Source organism: Vipera ursinii (assembly GCF_947247035.1).
Source record: "Vipera ursinii genome assembly, chromosome: Z".
Taxonomy (NCBI): Eukaryota; Metazoa; Chordata; class Lepidosauria; order Squamata; family Viperidae; genus Vipera; species Vipera ursinii.
In genome coordinates this window covers 72,848,940-72,876,880 of record NC_139517.1, presented here as the reverse complement: position 1 = coordinate 72,876,880, position 27,941 = coordinate 72,848,940, and the positions used below count along the sequence as shown (strand labels likewise).

The window sequence follows — 27,941 nt, the reverse complement described above, 5'->3', positions numbered from 1 at the left end:
CGAATGATAGAGAGCGTATATGAGATTTATTCTGCATTGCAACTATTATGCTTAAAATTTTAAATTCTGAAAACGATTGTATTCGGGATATCTTACAATGTCTACCGGAATAACTTCAGTCGATTCTATTTGCATACCAAATCTACTCATAAATATAGTCATAGTATACTCATTAATAAAACCGTGGTCAAGCGTACATTTATCTCTTAAGCGATCAACTGGATTTATATCTGATTAAACATACCTACGATCGGAAACAAGTCCTATGACATTTTATTTCCTCCTGTCGGTCTAGCAGCCCCCTCCCGCTTCTCCAGAGACGAATTGCGATGAAAACGGGAAATCCCAGGGTTGAGCTTCCCTCGCCGTTCGTGACGTACAAGGAAGGAAGGAGTCATCCAGTGAGAATACGCGAGGGATGCCTTCTCCGCACATTCGTAACAGAAATGGGGAGAAACCAAAAAGCGGCGACGGGGAATGACGTAATCAGAAGGCGCTGCGAAGGCGCGAGGCAAGCGGAAATCTATGGTGGGGTCAGGCGCCTTTTTTTTTTTTTTGAGCGGCTGAGAGGCTTTTGGTATTTGGAGGCGAAGGAGGCGCTTAGGACTAATTATTATTATGGCGTCGGTGGTCTTGAGCGAGGCGGAAAAAGTTTATATCATGCATGGTGTCCAGGTAAAAAGGACGGCAAACGGGGGGTAGGGATTGTAAGGGCTCCTTTTAAGCTTCTTTCTCGATTTTTTCTTGAATGTTCCCCATCATAAAACAAGTATTTTTTTTCTATTCCTTTGAAAACACGTCTGTTTTCCTCCGCGTAGTCATAGGATGTGACTTGCAGTCCGCGTGCGAATTTAAGATGGCATGGCCATTTTACATACACGATTCTGGGAGACTCACATAGTTACAAAAATAACGAAACAAAATACAACTAAGTAACCATAGCAATAATAGCAAACCTACTTAAAACTAATTAAAATATTAAATCATAAAACATAATCTGGAAGCAGGCTACGTAATTCTGTAAGATCCCCTAGCACAATGACATAGCCAGGTTTAAAGGACTTGTAAAAGATCAGTAGAGTCAGAGCCAATCTCACCTTGGAGGAAATTATATTCGAAAAGGGAGATAGCAAAGGCTGTCCTCTTAGCTACTAACAAATGAATGCCCTTAGTAAATGGGACCACAACCTGCCTTTCCTCTAGACCTGAGAAGACAGATAGATGTAATCAGGGAAAGTCTGCCCCTCAAATACCTTGCCACGCCATGTGGGCCTTTACTGGTCATTATTTATTTATTTATTAGATTTGTATACCGCCCTTCTCCCTAAGGACTCAGGGCGGTGAACAGTGACATAACAGAATGCACAAATACAGATATTGAAAACAAATTAAACCCTAATTTTGCCCAAATGCAGAAGATAGTTACCTTAAAACAATAATTACAACAGAACCCGTCACACCAGACCGGATTGCTCAAACAGATATGTTTTTAGGTCGCGTCGGAAGGAGCGAAGGTCGGGAGCCATCCGGAGCTCAACCGGTAAACGGTTCCATAGTTCAGGTGCGCCCACAGAGAACGCCCTCCCTCTGGGAGCCACCAGACGGCATTCTCCGAACGGCGGAACCCTTAGGAGGCCCTCTCTGTGGGAGCGCACTGGACGGAGGGACGTTGACGATGGCAGCAGGTGATTCCTAAGATACTCCGGACCCATGCCATGTAGGGCTTTGAAAACCATTACCAGCACCTTGAATCTTATCCGGAGAACAACTGGGAGCCAATGCAGCTCACGGAGTAGAGGTGTAACATGGGAGTATCGGGAGACTCCCAACACAGCTCTCGCGGCTGCATTCTGTACCAGTTGGAGCCTCCGAGTGGTCCTCAAGGGCAGCCCCATGTAAAGAGCATTGCAGTAGTCTAAACGAGAGGTCACAAGTGCATGAGTGACCATACGTAGGGCATCTCGGTCTAGATAGGGCCGTAATTGGCGCACCAGGCGAACCTGGGCAAAGGCTCCCCTAGTCACAGCTGTTATGTGGTCTTCCAAGGAAAGCTGTGAATCTAGGAGGACTCCCAAGTTGCGAGCCCTATCTGTGGGGGGTAATAACTCACCCCCTATAGAAAGAGATGGAATGTTCTGAATATCCCGAGATGCCGGTACGTACAGCCACTCAGTCTTGTCAGGGTTGTTCTTCCCCATCCAGACCCGAACTGCTTCCAGGCAACGGGACATCACATCAACACCTTGAATTGAATCCAGAAGCAAACTAGCAACCAATGCAGTTCAGAGTAAAGATATAGTTTGTTCTAGTCTGGGAGTGCACATAACTGCCTGGGCCATCACATTTTGCACCAGTTAAAGTTTACAGATACTCTTCAGGGCCAGCCCATTCAGGAGGCAACCAGAGAATGAGTGACCAAGATTACAGCAGTCTCCTAATCCAGGAACAGGTGCAACTGGCACACAACCCAAAGTTGTATATAAGCTCTTCTAGCCACAACTGTCACCTGTTTATTGAACAGGAATCATGAATCCAAAATGACCTTGTGATTGTACATAGGATCTACTTGGGGCAGTACCACCATCTCCAACACTGGAGATGGTAATTTCCTGGATCCTCCAAAGCCACTTAGTTTTGCTGAGGTTGAACTGCCTATTGTTCCCAAATTGCAGTTCCAGCAATTTGATACTAGTTAAAATTAATACTTCGTAATAGAGCCAGCTAATATTTTGAACTGAATTTACACTTCCCAATTTGAGACTTGGGTACAACCTTGGGGGTCCTGCTAGACTCACACATGCTGCTTGAAGTCCTTTGCACAGGTACGTTTTGCACTCTTCTCAACCAAGAGACCCTGGCACTGCAGATGGTCACTCAAACCCATCTTGTTACTGCTATGCACTCTTCATGTATCTGTTCTTGAAGACCACCCAGGAACAGCAATTTTATTTATTTATTTATTTATTAATGGGGCTTATATCCCACCCTATCTCCCGAAGGACTCAGGGCAGCTAACAGCAATAATATACAATAAATACAGAAATTAAGATAAAATTAAAATTAAAGGCCTCTGTACAATAAATTAAAATTAAAAATTAAAATAAATTAAAAATTAGAGTTAAAAATTGTAAACATAATTAAAATAAAAATTAAACATTAAATCCCTGTCAGTCCAGGTCAGCCAGTTGAAAAAGGAGTGTTTTGAGGCCGCGGCAAAAGGACTGGAGATCTGGGGCCATCTGAAGCTCAGGGGGGAGCTGGTTCCACAGGGCTGGCGCTCCCACAGAGAAGGACCTTCCCCTGGGGGTCGCCAGCCGACATTGTCTAGCCGACGGTACCCTGAGGAGGTCCTCTCTGTGTGAGTGTACTGGGCGATGGGAATTCGTTCCCGGTAGCAGATGGTCCTGCAAGTATCCCGGGCCTAAGCCATGTAGGCTTTAAAGGTAAGTACCAGCACTTTAAATCTCACCCGGAGGGCAACCGGTAACCAATGCAGCTCACGCAGGAGGGGTGTAATATGGGAGTATCGGGGTGCTCCCATCACTACCCGTGCAGCCGCAATCTGCACCAGCTGAAGCTTCCGGGTGGTCTTCAAGGGCAGCCCCATGTAGAGAGCATTGCAGTAATCTATACGGGAGGTAACGAGTGCGTGGGTGACTGTACATAGGGCATCTCGGTCCAGAAAGGGGCGCAACTGGTGTACCAGGCGAATCTGGGCAAATGCCCCCCTAGCCACGACTCCAATATGATCTTCAAAACTGAGTCGTGAATCCAGGAGGACGCCTAGATTGCGTGCTCTATCAACGGGAGGTAACATCTCCTATAATCAAAGATGGAACTTCTTGGACTAAACGAGATGTCGGTACGTAAAGCCACTCAGTCTTGGCCGGGTTGAGCCGGACCCTGTTCTTTCCCATCCAAATCTGTACCGCTTCCAGGCAACGGGACATCACATCGAGGGCATCACTGGGTTGGTTCGGGGTGGAGATGAAAAACTGGGTATCATCAGCATTTTGATGATACTTCACCCCGAAGCCACGGATGGTCTCTCCCAGCGGCTTCATATAGGTGTTGAACAGGAGGGGCGAGAGCACCGACCCCTGAGGCACCCCACAACTAAGGGGCCTAGGAGTTGACCTCTGTCCCCCTGCCAACACCATCTGCGAACTGCCCGAGAGGTAGGAGGAGAACCACCGCAGAACGGTGCCTCCCACTCCCAACCCCTCAAGACGACGCAGCAAGATACCGTGGTCGATGGTATCAAAAGCCACTGAGATATCTAATAAGACCAGGACAGAGGAATAACCCCTATCTCGGGCTCGCCAGAGATCATTGACCAGCGCGACCAATGCCGTCTCCATGCTATATCCAGGCCTGAAACCCGATTGGTACGGATCCAGATACTCAGTTTCCTCCAGGACCAAAGGGAGCTGCCATGCCACCACGCTCTCAACGACCTTCGCAAGAAAGCGAAGGTTGGAGACAGGACGAAAGTTGTTTAAAATAGCTGGATCCAATGCAGGTTTCTTAAGGAGGGGCCTTACCACTGCCTCTTTCAAGGCAGTAGGGAAATACCCTTCACTCAGTGAGGCATTGATAACTGCTAGGAGCCAGCCTCGTGTAACCTCCCGAGATGCATAGACCAGCCAGGAGGGACACGGGTCCAACAAACACATGGCGGCACTTAATTTCCCCATGATCCTGTCCACTTTGTTCAAAATGCAATGGTGTAAACCAGGGGTTTCAAACTGCTGGCCCATCCCATCTCTGGCAATGCGAAAAAGTCACGATACGCCACATCATGTCATGTTTGACACCCGTGGAGTAAGCAGTAGTGAGTACTTTTCATTGTGCACTGCTGCATTAGCTACCAGTTGGCCCCCAGGTGCAATTCAAGGTGCTGGTTGTTAATCTTAAAAATAATAAATATTTCAACCAGTAAATGCAAAGCATAGGCATTTAAAAAGATTTACATAATTGGTCTGGTCAATAGTCTTAATTAAGATGCAATTCATGTGATAAATATTGAAACCATGAAATAAATTGAGTGGAAAGTTGTTTTCCTAGAATAGTTGAGCTACAACTCTCACCATTCCTTATAAACCAACCATAGTAGCTGCATTAACATGTTAAGATGTGTCAGGAAAGTCTGAATGACATGGAGTCTTTACTGATACAATAGTGATTTTATTATTTTATGCTTCCATATTTTGCCTATGCATCCTTTGCACATGCTGTAAGATTAAGGGAATAGTTTAAAGAAACCATAGTTTTTTTTATTATATCCACCTTTGAAGGGAAAAGCCTCTTCTAATAAAGTAATTAAAACAAGCCAAGAATAAGCTATTTGAATATCTTGGTAATTTTTCATAAGTTGCGTTATAGCTTGTTCTTAGCAAAAGCAGATTTTTTTTACCTTGCATAAAATCAGCATATGTATAGAAAAGGAAAGTTATAATACAGCCTTGAGGCTTCATATAATATGACAAGTATGCTTTTAAATTATGCTTGAGGTGACTGTTTTGAATGAGGCCTACTTAAATAATGAGTGAGCTGATTGCAATGGTAGATAAATCTAAGAGAAAACTTACCTTGGACTGTTTTTATATTAATCCATAAAGTCATTAATAGTACACATATTTGCTTGTCTAAGTAAATTTTGCCCTACTACTTAAATATTTTGACAAGATGGTGATGGCATAATATGACAGCATTGGAATTGGTATTGTAGGAAGATCTTCGAGTTGATGGCCGTGGCTGTGAAGATTATAGATGTACAGAAGTGGAAACAGATGTAATATCTAATACAAGTGGGTCTGCTAGAGTAAAACTTGTAAGTACATCTAACGTATTGTACCCTGCCATTATATTTCTTGATTTTATTTGAAAAATGAATCCTTCTCTTTATAAAATCAACACGTTTTGTTGCTTTAGGATTCTATATTTAATTTAAAAATTAATACATAATTCTTGTAGGTCAGAATGTACTGGTCAGATGTATTAAAATACATGAAGTATTATTTTCAATTAGCAAATTGTGTTTTATTGGCAAGCCGAAGAAATTGCTACAAGTATAACCTAGATCCTATTTATAAATGTGCTGTGGGCTTGCTCACAAGACTAGCTCCATGATACATTTTTGTGGACAAGTGCTAGAAGGGGCAGAGAGCAAGCATTATGAGTCTCTGAACAAGAAGTGGAATTTAAATATACGTTGCACAGCTATATGGGTATTGTTTTCTGCTCAAACAGGTATTTTTTTTCCTCAAGCAGAAAATAATACCCTAATCAAGGAACTACCAAGGAGAAAACCACCACCCCCATCAACACTGACAGGGTAAGCTACTGTAAATAAACGGAGCAAGCTTCACACTCACTAGCACTGATAAAGTCATCTATTTCAGTAATTTCTACAAGTGAATAACTAAGTTCAGGGAGCACCAAGGATTCTACAGTTCAACCCAAAGCCACCAAACCAAACTTTCAAACCAACCAAGTGGTTTTGGAACCATTTGGAGAGTACTGGGTGCCTATGCTTTGTTTACTAAGTGTTGTATTATTCATGGAAATATCTAATAGGGTATTAACAGCACTTAGTTATACTTGTCTACATAATAAAAGGTAAAGGTTCCCCCGCACATGCGTGCTAGTCGTTTCCGTCTCCGTGGCCATGTGGCCGGCATGACTAGACGCCAAAGGCGCACGGAACGCTGTTACCTTCCCACCGGAGTGGTCCCTATTTTTCTACTTGAGTTTTTACGGGCTTTCGAACTGCTAGGTTGGCAGAAGCTGGGACGAGTAACAGGCGCTCACTCTGCTACGGGGCACTCGGGATTCGACCCGCCAAACTGCTGACCTTCTGATCGACAAGCTCAGCGTCCTAACCCACTGAGCCACTGCGTCCCTCTGTCTACATAATACCTTGTTTTAATTGATTGTTTGAGGGAATTGAAAATGTTTAAAACTGTCTTTATTTTCAGAGTTCTTCATGCTTTAAGGAAAACTGCTGGATAATGCTGATTCATGTGGAAATATAAGTTTGTAAGATCAAATAACTTGGAAAATATACCTGTCTCTGTTATTACAGGGGCACACAGACATCCTGGTTGGAGTCAAGGCAGAAATGGGAACACCAAAGCTGGAGAAGCCAAATGAAGGCTGTTTGGAATTCTTTGTTGATTGGTTAGTTTAACTATTCACAGTGGAGGCTTGTGTTTGATTATCATCAGGTAAAAGTCATGTTGAGAGCCAGTTAGATATGGTGGTTAAGGCACCATGGTATCTACAGACCATGAGTTCTTGTTCCACCTTTGGTCAGAAGCTAGATGGATGATCTTGGGCCAGTCACTCTTTCTGCCTTAGAAGAAGGCAACGGAAAACCACTTCTGAAATCTTGCCAAAGGCAAATCTTGTCAACCCCAAGTGAAGAACCACATACACAAAAAGTCACATTATTGAAAGAATGCCTGTGTTTTTAAAGTTTACAGAAAGAAAATAAGGATTCGAAAAAGCCCTAGTACATAACAGTGCATCCACATTAATTTGAATACTGCAGTTACTCATTTTGCAAATAAATATATATTTGCTTAAAGAACTTAACTATTGTTATAGTTAAATGCAGATCTTGGTTCATTCCCAAAACTTGTAAATTGTCTGAACAGATTAAGCACTGTGGGAATAATTCCCTCTATTTCTACAAGATTTGCTTCTGGAAATAAACTGTTTCTGAAACACTTGGATCAATCTAGAAGGGAAGAAAAACAGAAATTTCCAAAGATGGACCACATAATTTTATATACATCTTCCATTGATGGATCAGGATGGAAGATACATATAAAATGTTAGTTCATAATTTTTAACAAAAGTAGATAACTATAATTCACTAAATAATGCTAAAAATCAGTGGATCATTTCAGTCTAGTGTCAAGCCTGAGAATGATATAAAAACAATGTTGGTGAACTTAGTAGATTATCTTTGCCAAAGGAACAAAGGGACCTCTGTTGATTCTTGTGAACTTCTCAGGGGCTTTTAATATTACTTGACCGTAAATAGATGAATTCCCTCAATAGCAGAAGTGAAATAAAAGTCCCATTCTTGCATGTAGGATGGATCACAAAAAACCACATTGCCTTAATTCCCTCCCTGATAGTTGTGTCCTAAAAATTACAGAATTCTTTGTAAGAATGTAAGAATAAAAAATATCTACTCACCTTCCTTTAAAAATTTACACAAAGTCCTAAGCAAAGATAATTTGCACTGAAGTGTTACCTAGTTCTATTACTAGTCTTTGAGTGAAGTATAATTATATACAGTATTAATAGCAGAAAACCATTGTCAGATGATGATTCCTATGTGCTTATTGCACAGGCATCTGCTACTTATGCTTGTGGTTCAATGCAGATAAAATTTCACTGTCAAAACTTCAAATTAAGACTAGAATATGCATATTATATTAAGGGTCTTACCACTAGGTGGTGCTAGTTGAGTATATTTTAACATCTGGAACTTCTCTGAATTACTTCCTTAGATTCATTAAAGTGTATCCATTTTATTAGATTGCCAATTAGCCATTCTTTTTTCATTGTCATTCCAAAATCCTATTTTTTTAAAAAAGGAAGCAAAATGAATTTCATTAGAATTTTTATTTTCCACCTTAGCAAATCAGAAGCAAAGGGGGGTCTATCCTGATTAGTATGAAGAAGAAATACAACCAGAAATACTGGGGCTGTAGACTAAACTGATAAATGAATAAATTAAACATCCTGGGATAAGGTAAACAAATTTGCCAAGAATTACATTACTGAATAACCAGAGGTGAGCTTAACTTGAAGAAGACCTTTTATGAAAATTGCAATGTTACTGAATTGAGTAATAAAACAAGCTTATTTGTTTGTTTGTTTGTTTGTTTATTTAGATTTATATACCGCCCTTTCCCGAAGGACTCAGGGTGGTTTACAGGGTATTTAAAACAAGAGATACAAAAGTTAAAAACAATTAGAAAATTACATCAATCCCTGAAAAAGTAAAAACCCCAATTAAATTAAAATTAAAATTCTCAGCCTGGGCCAGAGAGCTCGAAGAGCCAGGTCTTCAGGTCCCGGTGGAATGCACGGAGGTCGGGGGCAGTCCTGAGCTCCACGGGGAGCTGGTTCCAGAGGGCAGGCGCACCCACTGAGAAGGCCCTCCCCCTGGGTGTTATCCGCCGGCAATCTTTTACCAGCGGCACCCTGAGGAGACCCTCCCTGTGGGAGCGCACTGGACGAAGGGAACCTGATGCTGGCAGCAGGTGTTCCCTCAGATATCCCAGACCCAAGCCATTTAGGGCTTTATAGGTCATCACCAGCACCTTGAATCTCACCCGGAGGGCAACCGGGAGCCAATGCAGCTCGCGGAGTAGAGGTGTTGCATGAGAGTATCGGGAAACCCCCATCACAACTCGCGCGGCCGCATTCTGCACCAGCTGAAGCCTCCGAGTGGTCCTCAAGGGCAGCCCCATGTAGAGAGCGTTGCAGTAGTCTAAACGGGAGGTCACGAGCCCATGAGTGACTGTGCGTAGGGCATCTTGGTCCAGGTAGGGTCGCAACTGGCGCACCAGGCAAACTTGGGCAAAAGCCCCCCTGGTCACGGCTCCTATATGGTCTTCAAATTGAGCCGGGAGTCAAGGAGGACGCCCAAGTTGCGAGCCCTATCAACAGGGGGTAACACCTCACCCCCAATCGTTAAAGGTGGAATGGTCTGGTTAACCCAAGATGCCGATATGCACAGTTAGGGTTACATTCCATCCCAAAGATGCTTTTTCACAAGGCAACTGGATGTTCTTGTTTTTTCTTTGAAGACATTGAAGAAAAAAGGGGAAAAAAAGCCAATAAAGTCCAGTTGCCTCTTGAAAAAGCATCTTGGGGATAACTGACCTGGATGACTGAGAAACTCCATAGACATTTGGTTACATTCCATATTTATCTGTCGATAATATTGCTAATACTAGTTTACCTGTTTCTTAGTTCTATATCAGAAGAGAGTTGATGCAATTTAATTTGATCTAAATAAAATTAATATAATTTCCAAGTCCCTTTATGAAATTCTTGGGTTCATTAATTAATTAAATGTTGGGCACCTAATCCTGTCTTAAAAGATTATATTGTTCGTGCATGTCTTGTTTCAAGATATGAAAAGAAATAAAAATTTATGACGTTATCTGAATGTACTAAACATTAATATTGTTAGAAATAAAAGGGAGGAATACAAGGTTGGGTTATTTGATCAAGGTTAACATAGCTATGTTTTTCTGGTAACCATTAATGAACTTTTGCTGACATCAGGACTGAAATGATTATGCTTTATGGATTTGTTTATAGAAAAGAGATGGGATATGGGAAGAAGAGTCATTTGTTGTATTTTAAGAGGTGATAAATAGTTTATACTTGTAATAAAAGTTGGAAGTCTTATTTTTCTTTACTATAATCTTTTCTTTTTTCTGTTCCTTTTTTCTTTCTACTCTTTCTATTATTAGATTAACCAAGCAACCTTTCTATTGTACCTTTTATTTATTTTAGCTTTTACTATTGTAATTGTATCTTTGTAATCTTTGTTAAATTAATCAGTAGTTCTAGTTTCATATTGAAACTTAGCATTAAGAAAACCAAGATCATGGCATCCAGCCCTCTCAATTCCTGGCAAATAGATGGAGAAGAAATGGAGTTAGTGACAGATTTTATTTTCCTGGGCTCCAAGATCACCACAGATAGGGACTGTAACCAAGAAATTAAAAGACGCTTGGTCCTGGGGAGGAAAGCCATGGCAAATCTAGATAGCACACTAAAAAGCAGAGACATCAACCTGCCAACAAAAGTGTGTATAGTCAAGGCTATGGTCTTCCCAGTTACAATGTATGGCTGTGAAAGTTGGACCATAAGAAAGGCTGAGCGCCAAAGAATTGAGGCCTTTGAACTATGGTGCTGGAGAAGACTCCTGCGAGTCCCTTGGACTGCAAGGCGATCAAACCAGTCAGTCCTAGAGGAGATCAACCCTGACTGCTCTTTAGAAGGCCAGTTCTTGAAGTTGAAACTTAAATACTTTGGCCACCTAATGAGAAGGAAGGACTCACTGGAGAAGAGCCTAATGCTGGGAAAGGTTGAGGGCAAGAGAAGAAGGGGATGACAGAGAATGAGGTGGCTGGATGGAGTCACTGAAGCAGTAGGCCTGAGCTTAAATGGACTCCAGAAGATGGCAGAGGACAGGAAAGCCTGGAGGAACGTTGTCCATAGGGTCGCGATGGGTCGGACACGACTTCGCAACTAATAACAACAACTAGTTTCATAAGAATAATTTCCATCAACATAATGTACTGTATTTAGTAACAAAGATAAATTGTTAAAGAATAGAAAATAAGATACCCAACTAAATTATTTGGAGGTAGTTAGAAAATTTTTATAATCCATATTCTTGATTGTGGTTTATACTCTTGGTTTTATATTTAATGAATATTTAATATTCTGAACTGTGGTTTGAATTTTCGGAATTGTAATAATTTACTTTCAGTTCAGCAAATGCCACTCCAGAATTTGAAGGACGTGGTGGTGAAGAACTTGGCACTGAGATTGCAAATACCCTATACAGGATATTTAATAATGAGAGCAGTATCGACTTGAAAACCCTTTGTATTAATCCCAGACAGCATTGCTGGATACTTTATGTTGATGTCTTGGTGAGTAAATTGATGTCTTGGTGAGTAAGTAAGTTCTGTGCGAATTTAAATTAAATTTAAGCTCAAGAGCTTTAAAAGTCTAATTATTACCAAACTCTCAGATGCATTTATTTTATTTACAAGATTTTTTTTATCATGTCTTTATTACTTTTGTAAGTAACTCAAACCAGAACATACTTAATACTCCTTCCTCCATAACAACAACAAGCCTGTGAGGTGAGTTGGACCCAAACAGAATGACTTGATCCAAAGTCACCCAGCCAAGTTTCAAATCTTCACTTTTTACCTCTCCTTTATATTCCTCAATTGCCTGGGTCCTTGTTTTATTCTAGCTTGCCTCCAGAAGTTGTGAATATTCCAACACTGGAAGTTTTTAAGAAAAGATTGGACAACTATTTGTCTGGAATGGTATAGGATTTCCTGCCTGATCGGAGAGTTGGACTAGAAGACCTCTAAGGTCCCATCCAACTCTGTTATTCTGTTCTGTTATTTTGTTATTGCTTAGAGAAATTTGGTATTTCTAGTTCCTAAATCGAACTCTGAAAACTGTGTTTCTGATAGCTCTTGCTGTGTTTATTATTATAATGATGAAGATTCATCACACAATCAGCAAAATGTTCAGATTGAATTTGGCACTTTTGTCTACCTATTGAATCCTTTCCAAGAACCTGGGATAAGCAGATGTTTGATGGTGTTAAAGGTATTGTCCCAGGATGTAAGCTGTTTTGAGTAAAGCCACCTTTTGCAATTGATTGATGGTGAATTTGTCAATGCCGATGGTGTTCAAGTGGTGCTCCAGTTATTTTGGGTTGCATCCAAGACACCTATTACTTTTGGTATTACTTTTGTTTGCTTGTTGTTCTATTTCTATGTGCAGGTCTTTGTATTTTGTTATCTTCTCCAGTTCTTTCTCTTCTCTTCTTCTGTCTCTATGCATTGCCACATCCACTAGCCAGACTTTTTTGTCTTATTGACAATTGACAGGTGCCTTTTGAATTTGAATTTTAAAGTCCCAGAGCAATTTAGCTTCTTCATTTTCCATGACTTTCTATTTTATCATCCCACAGTTATTTCTTGCAGGCAAATAATATTTCTTGCAGTTCTTCCAATGCAGCATTGTTGCTACTTTGCCATGCCGCTGCTTGTAGTCAGTCTGTGTGATCTTTTTGCAGCAGGCAGTTTACTGTTTCATCAGCTTCTTGGCATAGGTGCATTTGCTGTCTATTGCTGTCATCTCAATTCTGGCTTTTGTAAGGCTTGGTCTTGTGCAGCCAAAATTAAGCCTTCTGTCTCTTTCTTCAACTTTCCTACTCTTAACTATTGTTTTCCCTGCTATTTTTTAATATATTGGCCATGTAATGCTTTGTCTTCCCATGCCTCCATTCTGCTCTTCCTTTGGTCTTTCTTGCTTGATGCCATCTCCGTTGCAGTGAAGGAGCACTTGGTCACTCCAGTAGTCATTAAGCCTTCCTGGTATACTAAGTTTCTTCACTGTTCTTCAGATATTCTTATAATGCTCTTTTTTCTTTTCCAACCATCTGATGTACTTGCAACGTTTTTATTTGCCTTGGTAGGTAGAGTCTGTCAATGTCACTACGTGGATGAAGGGCATGATTCATTGTCATTATTTTTCTGGTCTTCCTATCCAGAGCTTTTAGTTCTGCTTGAGTCCAGTCCACTCTTCCAGCTGTGTATCTAATGACTGGAATTGGCCAGGTGTTGATTGCCTTGATGGTGTTTCCTCCATTGAGTTTGGACTTTTAAGATCCTCCATTAAGTTTGGACTCTCTTGATGTATTCACTTTTAACCTTTTTTCTTGATTTCACTTTGCTTGTTGTTGTCAGGTATTGACAACAGGTATGCCCAGATATTTGCAGTAATCATCTTTTTCCAGATTCTTGATTCCTTCAGTTTTCACTATTTTTCTCAGTTTGATGGTGAGTGTGGCACATTTGTCCAGTCATTATTATTGTTATTTTTAAAAAATCAATCCAGGGAAGGAATGCACAGAATAATTAGCATTTAAGATTGAAGCCAGGTGATTTGAAGTCAGCTTTTTTAATAATAATATTTTATTAATTTTCCAATTTTATATTTAAGTATTTAAAAAGCAATGTGGTAGCTGTTTTAATCAGTAGTTCAATAACATACAAAAATCTTTAGTACAAATCTCAAGTTACCACATCAAATATTTCCTCTCTTTTTCCCTTATTATCTACTATCTCGTATTTAAGCTAATACAGTTCTTATTATATCAACTAAGTAAAAACATCATTATTACATTTATCGATAAATTTTTAGCTTATACATATCTTAATTACTTTTACATTCAATCTTTATAGACAATCAATGTCCTGTTACTGATTTTTCCCAATTTTTAGTTTACTATCACTATTCAAATTAACATTTGATATAATTTCCAGGCTTTAGGTAACCAAGTGTCCCTTATCTCAATTCATAACAGAATCTAATATTCAAAATACACATATTATCTATTTGAATATAGTCTTCTTCTAGTTCCTAAAAGTTATCTATTTCCCACCATATTAAATCATCTAATTAATACAGTATCCTCTTTAATAAATCAAAACCATTACATATATTGTTTGAGTTAATCAATAAATCAAACATATTTTTTTCTAGAATCCTTATTTTTAACTAATTTCCAAATATTTTAAATTTAATGACCAAAATTTCCCTTATCTTAACTTCTCCCTTTAACTCTCTAATTAGTAATATGAAATCACTAATAAATCAAAACCCCAATTTTCTTCAGCCTTATTCTGGATTCTTCCTTTTCCAACTAGCCTTCTATGTTAGTGCTTTTAGATTATCAAATAGATCTGACTTTATTATTATATATATTATTGGAAATAACAGAGACCATTTAGTTGCCATTTTTTTGGAACGGCTAGCCTGTTTGTATTTATTAAATTGTCTCCCTATTATTCCAATTCCCCATGATTGTCCTGATATGTTTATCTTCTTTCTAAAATTATCTTCTTTCTAAAATTTTCCATTTTCAGAATTGTCTTTTCCATTTTCACTCCATTTTCTGGATTTTCCAATAACTATTTGTTGGTCAATTGAATCCTCTGTCTTAGTATTTGATTGTTCCACTTCTTGTTATCTTCTGCATTGTTATTTCTTTTGTTGTCGTCAAAATTTGAGTTTGTGTATCTAAGCTGGCATCTTTTTCTTTTATGTTGGGTCTTATTTTGTCACAAGCTGAAAGAATGGTTTCATGTATTACTTTCAACATGGAAAGGATCTTTTCCTGGTCTTCATCCATATTCTCTTAATAATGTGTTAAGTTGAGGACTTTAAAATCAGACGTTAAAAATAATTTTATAACTAGGTATGGGACATCTATTTCACGTGTTTACAGGTAGTCTTTATAGTAGAAGTCATTTGTCAAGTAAGATTTAATAGTCCAAGGTATTTCATCATCTCACACAATAACCAGTGCTCCTCAAATAAAGAGATAGGAAAGCAATTCTCCACATATAACTCTGAAAGTCAGTAAAGGTTTACATTCATAGTTCAAGCAGGCCAGTTATTCCACCCAGAAATTCTCTTTACAGCTGAGTTTCTCACAGGTGGCATCTATCAAAATCAAGAGTTTTATCTGAAGTCTGGGCTTCAAGCCAAGTCTTTTTTAGGCAATAACAAGTTGTAATACCAAACTTTGCCAGAAGAGGTCATTTAAAAAATTTAAGTCCAAAATTTTTATAATCCTTTTTCCAGTTTTATTTCTTTTTTGTAGATAAAAACAAAAGTCTCCAGTAAAAATAAGAAAATTTTTGGTCTCCAAGTTTCAGAAACATATAAATCCAATTAGATTAAAATTGTTCTTTTAGTGCTTTAACTCCCCTGGATAGTCAGTCGCTTCTATTCTTAGAGGGTGGGGCAGAAATTCCCCTCTCTCCTCACAGGGGGAAAGATACTTTCGGCAGCTTTTGCAGAAAAAGAAAACACTTAGGATCTTAAAGAGAAGATCAGATCTTACCCAGTTTCATCCACGTTGCTTTAGAAGTGCTTGATGGTAAGTGTGACTTTGTCACTAAGTCTGCAGCTTAGTGACGAGCCATATTGCTATAGCCGGTCTTTCCTCTGCCGGTTTGGAGGGCTGCCCCGGATCAAGCGGAAGGGCTGCCACCCTCCCGCGATCAAGCAAGGGTCCCCTCCTTGCTCATCACCCCTACAGGGCAACTTTTCACCCTTTCCAGGGTCCCTCAGCAGAACAAAATCAGACGTAGAAAATGGATCTTGCCTTTCAGCGGCCGTGGCGGCAAACCAGAAGTCATCTCTCAGCATTTCTATCTATAAGACAAGGAAATATTTTCTTAACTTTCATGGGTTGTTTGCATATTACAAAGAGAATTATTTAAAGCAATTAAAGCATTCAAAATATTTTTGTTCTTATTATTACCAACATCCCTTCTCATCCAGTTCAGCTTTTTAAAATTATATCTTTTAATATATTAAATGAAAATATAACATTTTGTGGAAGTTTCTGTAATTAGTCATGCTTTACCACCTTTGTGTAACTTATACATTTATATCAGAATTATTATAAGAATGAGATGATGAAATCATAGCTTTTAGAATAGAAAATGATTAAAATAATACAATATTAATTAAAATTTATTTTTAAAATTTCAGTTATTGGAGTGTGGTGGTAACTTGTTTGATGCCATCTCAATTGCAGTGAAGGCAGCACTCTTTAATACCAGGTAAGGAACACATCTCTTTCAAAATGCAGTTTCTGGGATATTACCTACAAACTACAAATTATTAGTTTGTAGACCAACATAGGAATAAAAGTGAATATAGGCTTGAATACGTACATCTTTCTTTGGGTTAGTTTTTTCTTGTACATGGATTTTCCTTTTCAATGAACTGTTTGGTGAAAGATTTGTAAAGCACATTCTGCACAAATGAGAGGGTAACTGGCAATAAGCCAGCTATATCTCTTGATCATGATTGCCAAACATTGATAACATATTTTTTATTAATTTGAAATGAAACACATTTATTAAATAGCATCAATTCTAAAATAAACATAGCTTAGTCTTTTTTTTTTAAGAACACATGCAACATTTCCCACAAAAACAAGAAAAGTTTGAAATTCTGACCACGGCCGTGTGTGAAGGCCAGATGATTTGGAGACCTTATCTGCTGAAAAATTGGCCAGCCCAGAATGGTTAATTTATATTTGTTTAGGAACATTTATTTATTTTTAACAAACTAGTTATCCAAATCCTGTAATTTCTTTTGAGATTTCTAGCTTTGCCAAATAGCCTGATTAAGAATATCTTGTCCTGTGGGGTTTTTCCCCCACTATATTATATAAAAGCTCCATAACAGTTTGACAGATATTTGCAGGCTACTATTTCCAAATGCCTCAGCTTTGGAATGAGTCCATATTTTGGCACTGTGTATTTTCTTTACAGATGGAGAGCTGTTCTAAATTACATTTTTTTTGAAAGCTAAGGAGAGTAGCATATTTTCCAAATTGATGACAAAAAGTTCTATTCAAGGCACAGATTAGTCTTTTGACATACTTTTTACTGACTTCAGACCTTTAATGTTACATTTTAAAAGTGATTAACAGAACACACGGCAAATAGCATGGTGCTGTTAAAAAGAATGCAGAGGTGAAGTGCGTGTTTCATGCATTACCAAACAATACTTTCTAAAATGTCCACTTCAAATTTGTACATCTTGGATGTCAGCATGGCTAATGTGATACAGTCTGCAACCAAAATGTCTGAGGGTACTAGATTATGTAGAGTTATAAAAAGTGTGAAAGATTGAGTTACTACTTATGACACTTTTCTCTCATTATAAAATAGTCCCCGACACCTGTTGCACCTAATATGTCAATGCAATAGACATTTCATTCTACATAAAAAGCTAGCAAAATAACATTAATTTACATTATTGGATCACTGTTGCAATCCAGTATTAAAGTAGGAAGCGCAACATAACTATAAAATTACACAAGTTCACTGCCAGATCAAAGATTCAAGGTCAGACGATGAACCTGAACTTTCAAGAGGAATTCTACCCTGTCCAACCTTGAGTAAGAATTCCTGAACCAATGATATTCCTAGCTTGTTACATATCCAATTCCCTAACCTCTTTGTAATGTGGTAAAAGTGGGAAAGAAAGGTTTAAGTATCACTTGCATATTAAGGGTATCAAAGCCAAAATCCTGAAGAATTGTCTTCAGTATTTTCTTATATAAACTTTAACAGCAGAGATAAGATAGAGTGATGCTATGGGTTAATCTTCCCCAACCTGGGTGTACTACAGATATATGGATCAGTTCTAGTATCTATTCCTCAAAATGTTGAAGTTTAGTCCATACATAAGGACGGAACCCAGGTTGGGGAACAATACAGTAGTTACACAGCCAAGCTATTGTGAAAAGCTCCAGAACTACCTTGTAGAAGAAGGTAGAAAGAATTTCTCATGAAAGGTATGGAGCCTTGGTAACATTTTAAGGTCAGATCTTGCTCCAGCTTTCTTAACTTGATTAAGTAGGACAAAGTGGTTGATAATGTTATATTGGCAAAATGGTTGATAATATGCTGCTGATAAAGTTGAATTGTAAATCTATTTCATTTAGGAAAACCTAATGTAATAGTTGTAAGTATATATATCCTCTTTTCATCTAGTACATTGCAGGATGTGTCACCAAATGAAAATGCACTATTGAAATTTACTGTACTCATACAAAATAGTGCAAATGGAATTATTACAATATATGGAACAAATGTATGTAATAGCTTAAATAGTTGATAATGCTCCTCCTGCTGTGCTTATTAGAACTGTGTGGATAATTCAGTAGAGTGTCTCTTGAAATATCAAAGTATCTACAATTCTAAAGATTCAATACAGTGAATTTGTAGGTTAGTTGGCAAAGAAAGAAAGCCAGAGTAAGGCTGAAGAAAATAAGGGTTTTGATTTATTAGAGGGGATTTCCTATTACTAATTAGAAGGTTGAATATGGTGGAAAATAGATAATTTTTAGAAAATAAAGTAACCTTATAATTGAATAGGTAAGATGTGTAACAAGACAAATAGACTTTGGTATGAAAAGGGAAAAAGGGAGAAGTTGAGATAAGGGAAATTTTGGTCACCTAATATAAAATATTTGGAAATCATTTGAAAATAAGAATTCTGTTTGCCCAGTATGAGATAATAGATATTACCAGAAAAAGAGAGGGAATATTTGAGCTTTTAAAAATTAAACCTAAATGAAAAAATTTATGTATATTACAGATTTATTGGGTAACCCAGACAATACATATAATCTTTTTGATCTATTAGAGGGCATACTGTATTATTAATTAGATGGTTTAACATGGTGGAAAGTAGATAACTTTTAGAAAACTGAATAAGACTATATTCAAATGGATAAGATTTGTATTTAGAATATTAGACTTTGTTATGAAAAGGGAAAAAGGAAGAAGTTGAGATAAGAGAAACTTTGGTTACCTGTAGTCATTTTATATGAGCTAGAGGGCGATAGAATTAATAGTTTATTGTTTTTAGCATATGGATGTTTATGATTGTTCTTTGTTTTTATACCTTGTACTTAGCTCTGGGAAGTCGGGAGGGGGAATGGGGGGGAGGGATAGGGGTGGGGGGAGGGGGGATTGTTAAAGATAAAATGTACTGTAAAACTTTTCAATAAAAAAAGAGAAACTTTGGTTACCTAAAGCTTGAAAATTATAAATACCAAATATTAATTTGAATATTGACTGGAAATTAAAGCTTGGGAAGAAAGCAACAACAGGACATTGATTGTATATAAGGATTGAATGCAAAGACAATTAAGATTGTTGTTGTTGTTAGCATGTCCAACCTATCGCGACCCCATGGACAACATTCTTCCAGGCCTTCCTGTCCTCTACCATCTTCTGGAGTCCATTTAAAAGCACGCCTACTGCTTCAGTGACTCCATCCAGCCACCTCATTCTCTGTCGTCTCCTTCTATTGCCCTCCAAGGGACTCGCAGGAGTCTTCTCCAGCACCATAGTTCAAAGGCTTCAATTCTTTGGCACTCAGCCTTTCTTATGGTCCAACTTTCACTTTCATACATTGCAACTGGGAAGACCATAGCCTTGACTATACGAACTTTTGTTGGCAGGGTGATGTCTCTGCTTTTTAGTGTGCTGTCTAGATTTGCCATGACTTTCCTCCTCAGGAGCAAGCGTCTTTTAATTTCTTGGCTGAAGTCCCCGTCTGTGGTGATCTTGGAGCCCAGGAAAACAAAATCTGTCACTACCTCCATTTCTTCCCCATCTATATGCCAGGAATTGAGAGGGCCGGATGCCATGATCTTGGTTTTCTTAATGTTAAGTTTCAACCCAAGTTTTGCACTCTCCTTCTTCACCCGCAACAAGAGGCTCTTTAGTTCTTCTTCACTTTCTGCCATTAGAGTGGTATCATCTGCATATCTTAGGTTGTTCATATTTCACCCAGCAATCTTAATTTCAACTTTCAATTCATATAGCCCTGCCTTTCTCATGATGTGCTCTGCATATAAGTTAAATAGGCAGGGTGACAGTATGCAGCCTTGCCAGACTCCTTTCCCAATTTTGAACCAATCAGTGGTTCCATGTGGTACTGTCCATGGGGTTTCCATGGCAAAGATACTGGAGTGGGTTGCCATTTCCTTCTCCAGTGGATCACATTTTGTCACAACTGTCTGCTATGACCTGTCCGTCTTGGGTGGCCCTGCACGGCATAGCTCATAGCTTCATTGAATTATGCAAGCCCCTTCGCCACAACAAGGCAGTAATCCATGAAGGGGACAATTAAGATATGTATAAGCTAAAAAGTATTGATAAATGTAACAAACATGTTTTTACTTAGTTGATAACAATAAGAACTGTATTAGCCTAATATGAGATAGTAGATATTAAGGGGAAAAGAGAGGAAATATCTGATGTTGTAACTTAATATTTATACTAAAGATTTATGTATGTTATTGAACTATTGATTAATCCAGTCACCACGTTGCTTTGTAAATACTTAATTGTAAAATTAGAAAACTAATAAAATTATTTTAAAAAAATACAACAAATTTGTAGCTCTTCCCAGAACAGACCTTCTCAATTGTCTTCTGTATATGCATGAACATGAACTTGGAAAAGCCCTCAAAGAAGCTGTGTCACATCTTCAACACTATTGAGGACTAGAGCTTTATTCGCAGCATTGATATAAATAAGATACTTCCATGAATGTGTTAACACATTTTGATGTCATATAATATTGTCATATGTTTCTGTTTATTCTTAGTATATAAAAAGCAAATGTGATATTGTCATTATCACACATCACCAGTTAATGATCAATAAACAACAGCAGTATTTTATGCTAGTTCTCCAACATATGGTACTACTTCTCCAATGCAAGGTGATGCTAGTTCAGTGCTAAGATAGCATATAATAAACCATCGTTGCTCTGTAGGTTTTGGACATCCAAAAATATCACATGTTCCAAAGTACAGAAAGATGATATGAAATCTGTATCTCCACTTTTTGCAGGAAGAAGTAGTTATTACTACAGAGTGTAATGTGGCATATTCATCACTTTATATAATGGTTAGTTTATATCACGGGCGTTAGACTGCCGGCCCAGAGGCCGGACACGTCACCAGGAAACCGCGCCCACCCCATTGCCGGCAATGGAGAAAAAGCTCTGATACGTCGCACAACCTCATGTGACATTGCATGTTTGACATGTCTGGTTTATATAAACACAAAAGTAGTTGTAATTTATAGACATTTACTTATTGCTTACATTTGGTTGAAAGTTGGGTCAATCCTACTTAGCAAAATATACAGAGATATCACACTGTTTGATGGTCATTTCTGTTTTCTTTAGGATCCCCAAAGTACGTGTTTTGGAAGATGAAGGAGGACATGAAATTGAACTATCTGATGATCCTTTTGACTGTATTCGACTCAATGTTGATAATATTCCTTGTATTGTTACCTTAAGCAAAGTAAGTCTAAAAATTCAGAACTTTTCTTTTGATGCTTATTTTAAATTGAAAGTTATGCAGAAAGTTTGTGTTGTGTTTTTTAATTGTGACCATAATCTTGGAAAGCTCTTGGAAACCATATACAAGGTGTTTTGTTTTTCTTTCTTCAAGTAGATGACAAGTTTCCTTATTAGTTTTGAATATTGTTTGTTCCTTAAACATCTTTGGGAAGCAGATTATTTATGAAGATTTAGATAGTTTATTACAAAAAATTAGGTATGCAGAAATTAGTTGCTTATGAAGCTTCAAATTGACCTTTGTGAGCAAATTATGTTGGGATTATTGCTGATCAGTGGTCTGAATTTTTCTCTGTTGGATGTGTGTTTGTGTCTGTGTGTCTGTCTGTCTGTGTGTGTGTGTGTCCCTTTCCAGATCTTTTTTCAGTTCCATTTTTAAGTAATTAGTGCCTCCATGAAGTCTAAAGTAAAAGGCAATATATAAATAAATGTAAATGTACCATAATTATGTTATATTTAAGACAAAGATAGAGAATGTTTTTTCCTGTTGAAAAACATTTTGACAGTACTTGTTGGGAATTGGTCGCTTGGGATAGCTGAAACCCCAGCTAGTGGTTTACAAGATCAGTGCCAGCAATGTGTGGCATGGCATTTTGCTCCATTCCTGTCATCATTTTTTACTGTCCAACCTAGTAACAGAGGGTTTAGAGCAAAAAAAACCCCTTTTTGGTGTTTTATATAAACATGTTAAAATTACATTATATAAAATGTTCTTTTTATAAATGCATAATTTCAGACTTGTTATAAAAGTATACACTGAGTTGGTTTCTAAAACAGATAGAAAATATTTTTAAAAATAACTAAGTGTAATTTATCTAGACTTTTAATTTTAAAACATAATTTTCATAATTATATAGTAAGGGGAAATTATTTGATTCCCCTGCTAATTTTCTGTTTGCCCACTGACAAAAAAATGATCAGTCTATAATTTTAATGGTAGATTTATTTTAACAGTGAGAGACAGAATAACAACAAAAAAATCCAGAAAAATTCATTTCAAAAAAGTTATAAATTGATTTGCATTTTAATGAGTGAAATAAATATTTCACCCCTTCGCAAAACATGACTTATGGCTTGGTAGCAAAAGCCTTGATGGCAGTCACAGAGGTCAGACATTTCTTGTAGTTGGCCACCAGGTTTGCACACATCTCAGGAAGGATTTTGTCCCACTCCTCTGTGTAGATCCTCCCCAAGTCATTAAGGTTTCGAGGCTAACGTTTGAACCTTTAGCTCCCTCCACAGATTTTCTGTGGGATTAAGGTCTGGAGACTGGCTAGACTACTCCAGGACCTTAATGTGCTTCTTCCTGAGCCACTCATTTGTTTCCTTGGTCGTGTGTTTTGAGTCATTGCCATGCTGGAATATCCATTCACGACCCATTTTCAATGTCCTGGCTGAGGGAAGGAGGTTCTCACTCAAGATTTGATGGTACATAGTCCATCATCCCTTTGATGTGGTGAAGTTGTCCTATCCCCTTAAGCAGAAAAACACAGCCAAAGCATAATGTTTCCACCTCCATGTTTGTTGGTGGGGATGGTGTTCTTGGGGTCATAGGCAGCGTTCGTCCTCCCCTAAACATGGCGAGTTGAGTTGATGCCAAAGAATCCAATTTTGGTCTCATCTGACCATAACACTTTCACCCAGTTCTCCCCTGAATCATTCAGATGTTCAGTGGCAAACTTCAGACAAGCCTGTACATGTGCTTTCTTGAGCAGGGGGACCTTGTGGGCGCTGCAGGATTTCAGCCCTTCACAGCATAATGTGTTAACCAATTGTTTTCTTGGTGACTATGTTCCCAACTTTCTTGAGATCATTGATAAGATTCTCCCATGTAGTTCTGGGCTGATTCTTCACCGTTTCTCATGATCGTTGAAATTCCAGGAGGTGAGATCTTTCATGGAGCCCCATGAAGGGAGATTAACAGATTGACTGAGGGAAATTGACAGTTATTTTGTGTTTCTTCCATTTGCAAATAATCGAACCAACTGTTGTCACCTTCTGTAATCTTGTCCCTGACATCCTTGGACAGCTGTTTGGTCTTGGCCATGATGGAGAGTTTGGAATCTGATTGATTGATTGCTTCTGTGGATAGGTGTCTTTTATAGAGATAACAAGCTGAGATTAGGAACACTCACTTTAAGACAGTGCTCCTAATATCACCTCATTACCAGTATAAAAGACATCTGGGAGCCAGAAATCTTGCTGATTGATAGGGGATCAAATAATTAGTTCCCTCATTAAAATGCAAATCAATTTATAACTTTTTTGACATGCATTTTTTGGATTTTTTTATTGTTATTCTATCTCTCACTGTTAAAATAAACCTACCATTAAAATTATAGACTGATCATTTCTTTGTCAGTCGGCAAACGTACAAAATCAGCAAGGGATTAAATAATTTTTCCCTCACTGTAAGCATTATACAAAATATGGATTTCGATGGTATCTTATTTAAAACATCTTTTAATCTCAAGTTGATTTATAAAAATAACATGGAAGGAATTATCCTCAATACCAAAATATCAACAATATTCTAAAAATATTTTTGATCAAAGTAGTAATAACTTAATATAATAAAGAATTAAGACTCAAGCTAATGAATTAATGAAAATGGGAGAATAAAAAGAAGATTGGGTAACATTAAGATCATTCATGAATTTACCTGGGAAATACATCACAATGCGAATGAAATAAGATTTTCTGTGTATTTGCTAATTTTCTATCCAATTGCTATCTTTTCACCTTGAATTATAGAGTCATCTAGCAAAGGAGTTGGAAGATAGATTGATGTGAAGGCTTAGAAATTACTTCCTTTTTTTCTTTCTGTCTTCAGGTTGGATTTGACTCCTGATAACTAAATAAACAACTTCATCTGGTTTGTTAGGCAGCATTTTGAGAAGTGATTTATCATTGCCATTATAATTAAAAAAATATTCTCTGAAATTGTTGCTAAAACTGGAGAGCGGTGCACACCTAATTGAAACTTAAATTGATTTATTGACATAGTTTACCAGAAACAATGAATGTCATGTAAAGAAGGGTGACATTACAAGGTTGAGAGTGAGTGACTAATCCAAGATCACCTAGTTGGCTTTTATGCCTAATGCAAGACTAGCAATCCTGTTTCTCCATTCCTAGCCCAGCAGCTTAATCACAGTGCCAAACCAACTCTCAAACAGACTGTTTTAATACTTTGGCATTGTTAGCAGTACTGCATATTCTTGGGAATATATTTGTTTGTTGATCCCGAAGTGAGTAGGAAGTTTCTTTTTATTTGTCAGCTCTATACAATTTTAATTCCAACCTTCACTAGAACTTGCCTCAACAGTTCAGTACAGATGTAGTGAAGAATACATGCCTTTTTTCACAGATCGGCTATAGGCATGTGATCGATGCCACTCTTCAAGAAGAAGCATGTTCCTTGGCTAGCCTCCTTATTTCTGTAACAAGTCAGGGTGTTATCACTTGCATGAAAAAAGTGGGAAGAGGCAGCCTTGACCCAGAGAGCATTTTTGAGATGATGGAGGTAAGCAAGCACTGGACAGATGATTAGATTTAAAATTACAATGCTAATTCTGAGAAAATCAGAAGTTAATCTTAAAAGTTGGAACCACCAACCTATCTTATTTTAAAATCTAACTTTCAAAAATGCTTATATTTGCATGCACTCTTTATATTGCCTACTGACATTCCCTCATTTAAACAACATTTAGAGTAAAATATTATCAGTAATTCTCGTTGCTCTTCCTCCTTTGAGATAATGATGCATTTAAGAATCATGAACAGTCTGCCTTGCGTTTTTTATTAAAATTATAAATGTGGGATAAATATCAAATAAATAGTACAGTGAATTAGAAAGAATATTGTTCCAATTGCCTATCATAAGAAATGTAAAAAAAATGACCAATTTGTAACTATTTCATTGTTCACTCAAGTGGAGCACTGGCCTCTAGTAGCCTTGAGGCAAACAATAACTTCATCCATATGGATAGATTTTTTTTCATAAATCCCATATGTTTAGAAACATTTAACATATAAACTTCATGCCAGCTTTTATTTATAGTAGCAACTCATTGCTATATTTTTGACTTTATTTTTATTAATTTTTCCTACTTCTTAATGTACTTAAATTATATAGAAGGGGAAATTTCCAACTTTGATAACACTGCTCTAGTGGGAATTTAAGATATTTTATGACATTTGTTGTTGTTAGCTGCGAAGTCGTGTCCGACCCATCGCGACCCTATGGACAACGTTCCTCCAGGCCTTCCTGTCCTCTACCATCTTCTGGAGTCCATTTATGCTCACGCCTAGTGCTTCAGTGACTCCATCCAGCCACCTCATTCTCTGTCGTCCCCTTCTTCTATTGCAGACATGTCAAACACAAGGCCCGGGGGCCAGATCCGGCCCGCAAAGTGGTTTCATGTGGCCCGCGAAGCCATCCTGGAAACAGTGAGGGAACGGCCCCCACTGCCTTGGCCCCGGCCCAGAGACCCTCCTCCTGCCAGAGACCCCCAGATCTGTCCCACTCCTGCCCAGGCCCTCATAGGCACCCTTGATGCGAACGATGTAGAGCTGGCCATGCCCACCTGTAGGCCATACACACTTAGCCACGCCCACCCAGTAGGCCACGCCCACCCAGTAGGCCACGCCCACCCAGGCCCCTGAGGGTAACCGCAATGCTGATGCGGCCCTCAGTGAAATTGAGTTTTAGAAACTTGAATATACGACCATGGAAGACAGTAAAGAAAATCCCTTTTTTTATGATGGGAAATTTCAGTAAAATAAATAACCAACCAGTATTTTGGATCAGGTTTGCCCTCAATCTTTCCCAGCATTAGGCTCTTCTCCAGTGAGTCCTTCCTTCTCATTAGGTGGCCAAAGTATTTGAGTTTTAGCTTCAGGATCTGGCCTTCTAAAGAGCAGTCAGGTTTGATCTCCTCTAGGACTGACCGGTTGGATCACCTTGCAGTCCAAGGGACTCGCAGGAGTCTTCTCCAGCACCATAGTTCAAAGGCCTCAATTCTTTTGCGCTCAGCCTTTCTTATGGTCCAACTTTCACTGCCATACATTGCAACTGGGAAGACCATAGCCTTGACTATACGCACTTTTGTTGACAGGGTGATATCTCTGCTTTTTAGTGTGCTGTCTAGATTTGCCATGGCTTTCCTCCCGAGGAGCAAGCATCTTTTAATTTCTTGGCTACAGTCCCCATCTGCAGTGATCTTGGAGCCCAGGAAAATAAAATCTGTCACTACCTCCATTTCTTCCCCATCTATTTGCCAGGAATTGAGAGGGCCGGATGCCATGATCTTGGTTTTCTTAATGTTAAGTTTCACATTATTCTACTGTATATTTTCTTCATGTTCTTCCTTTCTGGATTTTTGCAAATTTTTTCATCAGCTATAGACCAGACAGTGCCTCCTTCTGCATTTTGTTTCACATAATAGTAAATGAGTATCTAAGCCTATTGTGGTTGTCAGTCAAGAACTACCTGTAGAATAATAAGCCCAAAAGGGATTAAAGATGGCTCTTACAAACACATAATTTAATATATAATTTTTTTCCATTTTATGTTGTACTCCAATGAATTAATTTCAACCGAATAACATATTTATTGATTTGTAAACAGGAACTGTTTAGTGTATTTTGCTTGTTTTAATTCACCTGTGCTGTTTTATATGGTTTATTTTTCATTTGTATTCCAGACTGGAAAGAGAGTGGGTAAATTGCTGCACACCTCCTTGCAAGCTATTTTAGATAAAGAAGAGAGGCTCGGAACAGCACGAAAAAAAGTTGGATTTTTGGGATGAGTGCAATCATCACCTTCAATGAGTTGAATTTTTACTTAAAAGTGTGTGTTTATTGGTTTGTTTGTTTCTGCAGAATTGAATATATTTTAAATAAAGGATGATAAGTAAACTTGTGTTAAGTGGAACTTAAATATTTACAACAAAATGAAAGAAATAATAGTTCAAATCCACAAAAATGTACAAATGCCATTTCTTTTTAGTTCACCCTATAAAGTCCAAGTGTTGTCAACAGTTTCTGCATGGATTTGTCCATTTGATGTATTGAATGCATTATTTCTTGTTCTATTTCAGATTCTAACACTGTTTTATATGGTATATAAACTTTTGTTTTATATTCAA

The 27,941-nt window shown here is 38.1% G+C and overlaps 2 protein-coding genes across 2 annotated transcripts in view; one reads left to right on the top strand and one right to left on the bottom strand.

Moving 5' to 3' along the window:
- Nucleotides 1-532: 532 nt before the first annotated feature.
- Nucleotides 533-27,941, top strand: EXOSC7 (exosome component 7). The gene is made up of 8 exons (XM_083378330.1): nucleotides 533-675; nucleotides 5,732-5,833; nucleotides 7,088-7,182; nucleotides 11,540-11,705; nucleotides 16,372-16,442; nucleotides 21,613-21,733; nucleotides 25,160-25,315; nucleotides 27,498-27,941. Exons 1-8 carry the CDS (start codon nucleotides 619-621, stop codon nucleotides 27,600-27,602), a joined length of 873 nt encoding a protein of 290 aa, XP_083234456.1. The 5' UTR covers nucleotides 533-618; the 3' UTR covers nucleotides 27,603-27,941.
- Nucleotides 13,898-27,941, bottom strand: part of CDCP1 (CUB domain containing protein 1) — a 108,845-nt gene continuing 94,801 nt past the window's right edge. Inside the window, exon 10 of the mRNA XM_083378329.1 lies at nucleotides 13,898-16,029. Within this exon, the coding sequence (XP_083234455.1) occupies nucleotides 15,802-16,029 (228 nt within the window). The 3' untranslated portion in view covers nucleotides 13,898-15,801. The remainder of the gene's footprint in view (nucleotides 16,030-27,941) is intronic.

What these genes read in the sequence shown, in the direction of transcription:
- EXOSC7 (XM_083378330.1), top strand. Translation starts at nt 619, where the DNA reads ATGGCGTCGGTGGTCTTGAGCGAGGCGGAAAAAGTTTATATCATGCAT. An exon ending in GTATTGTTACCTTAAGCAAA is followed by an intron (nt 21,734 to 25,159) that starts GTAAGTCTAAAA and finishes CTTTTTTCACAG; the next exon opens with ATCGGCTATAGGCATGTGAT. An exon ending in GCATTTTTGAGATGATGGAG is followed by an intron (nt 25,316 to 27,497) that starts GTAAGCAAGCAC and finishes TTTGTATTCCAG; the next exon opens with ACTGGAAAGAGAGTGGGTAA.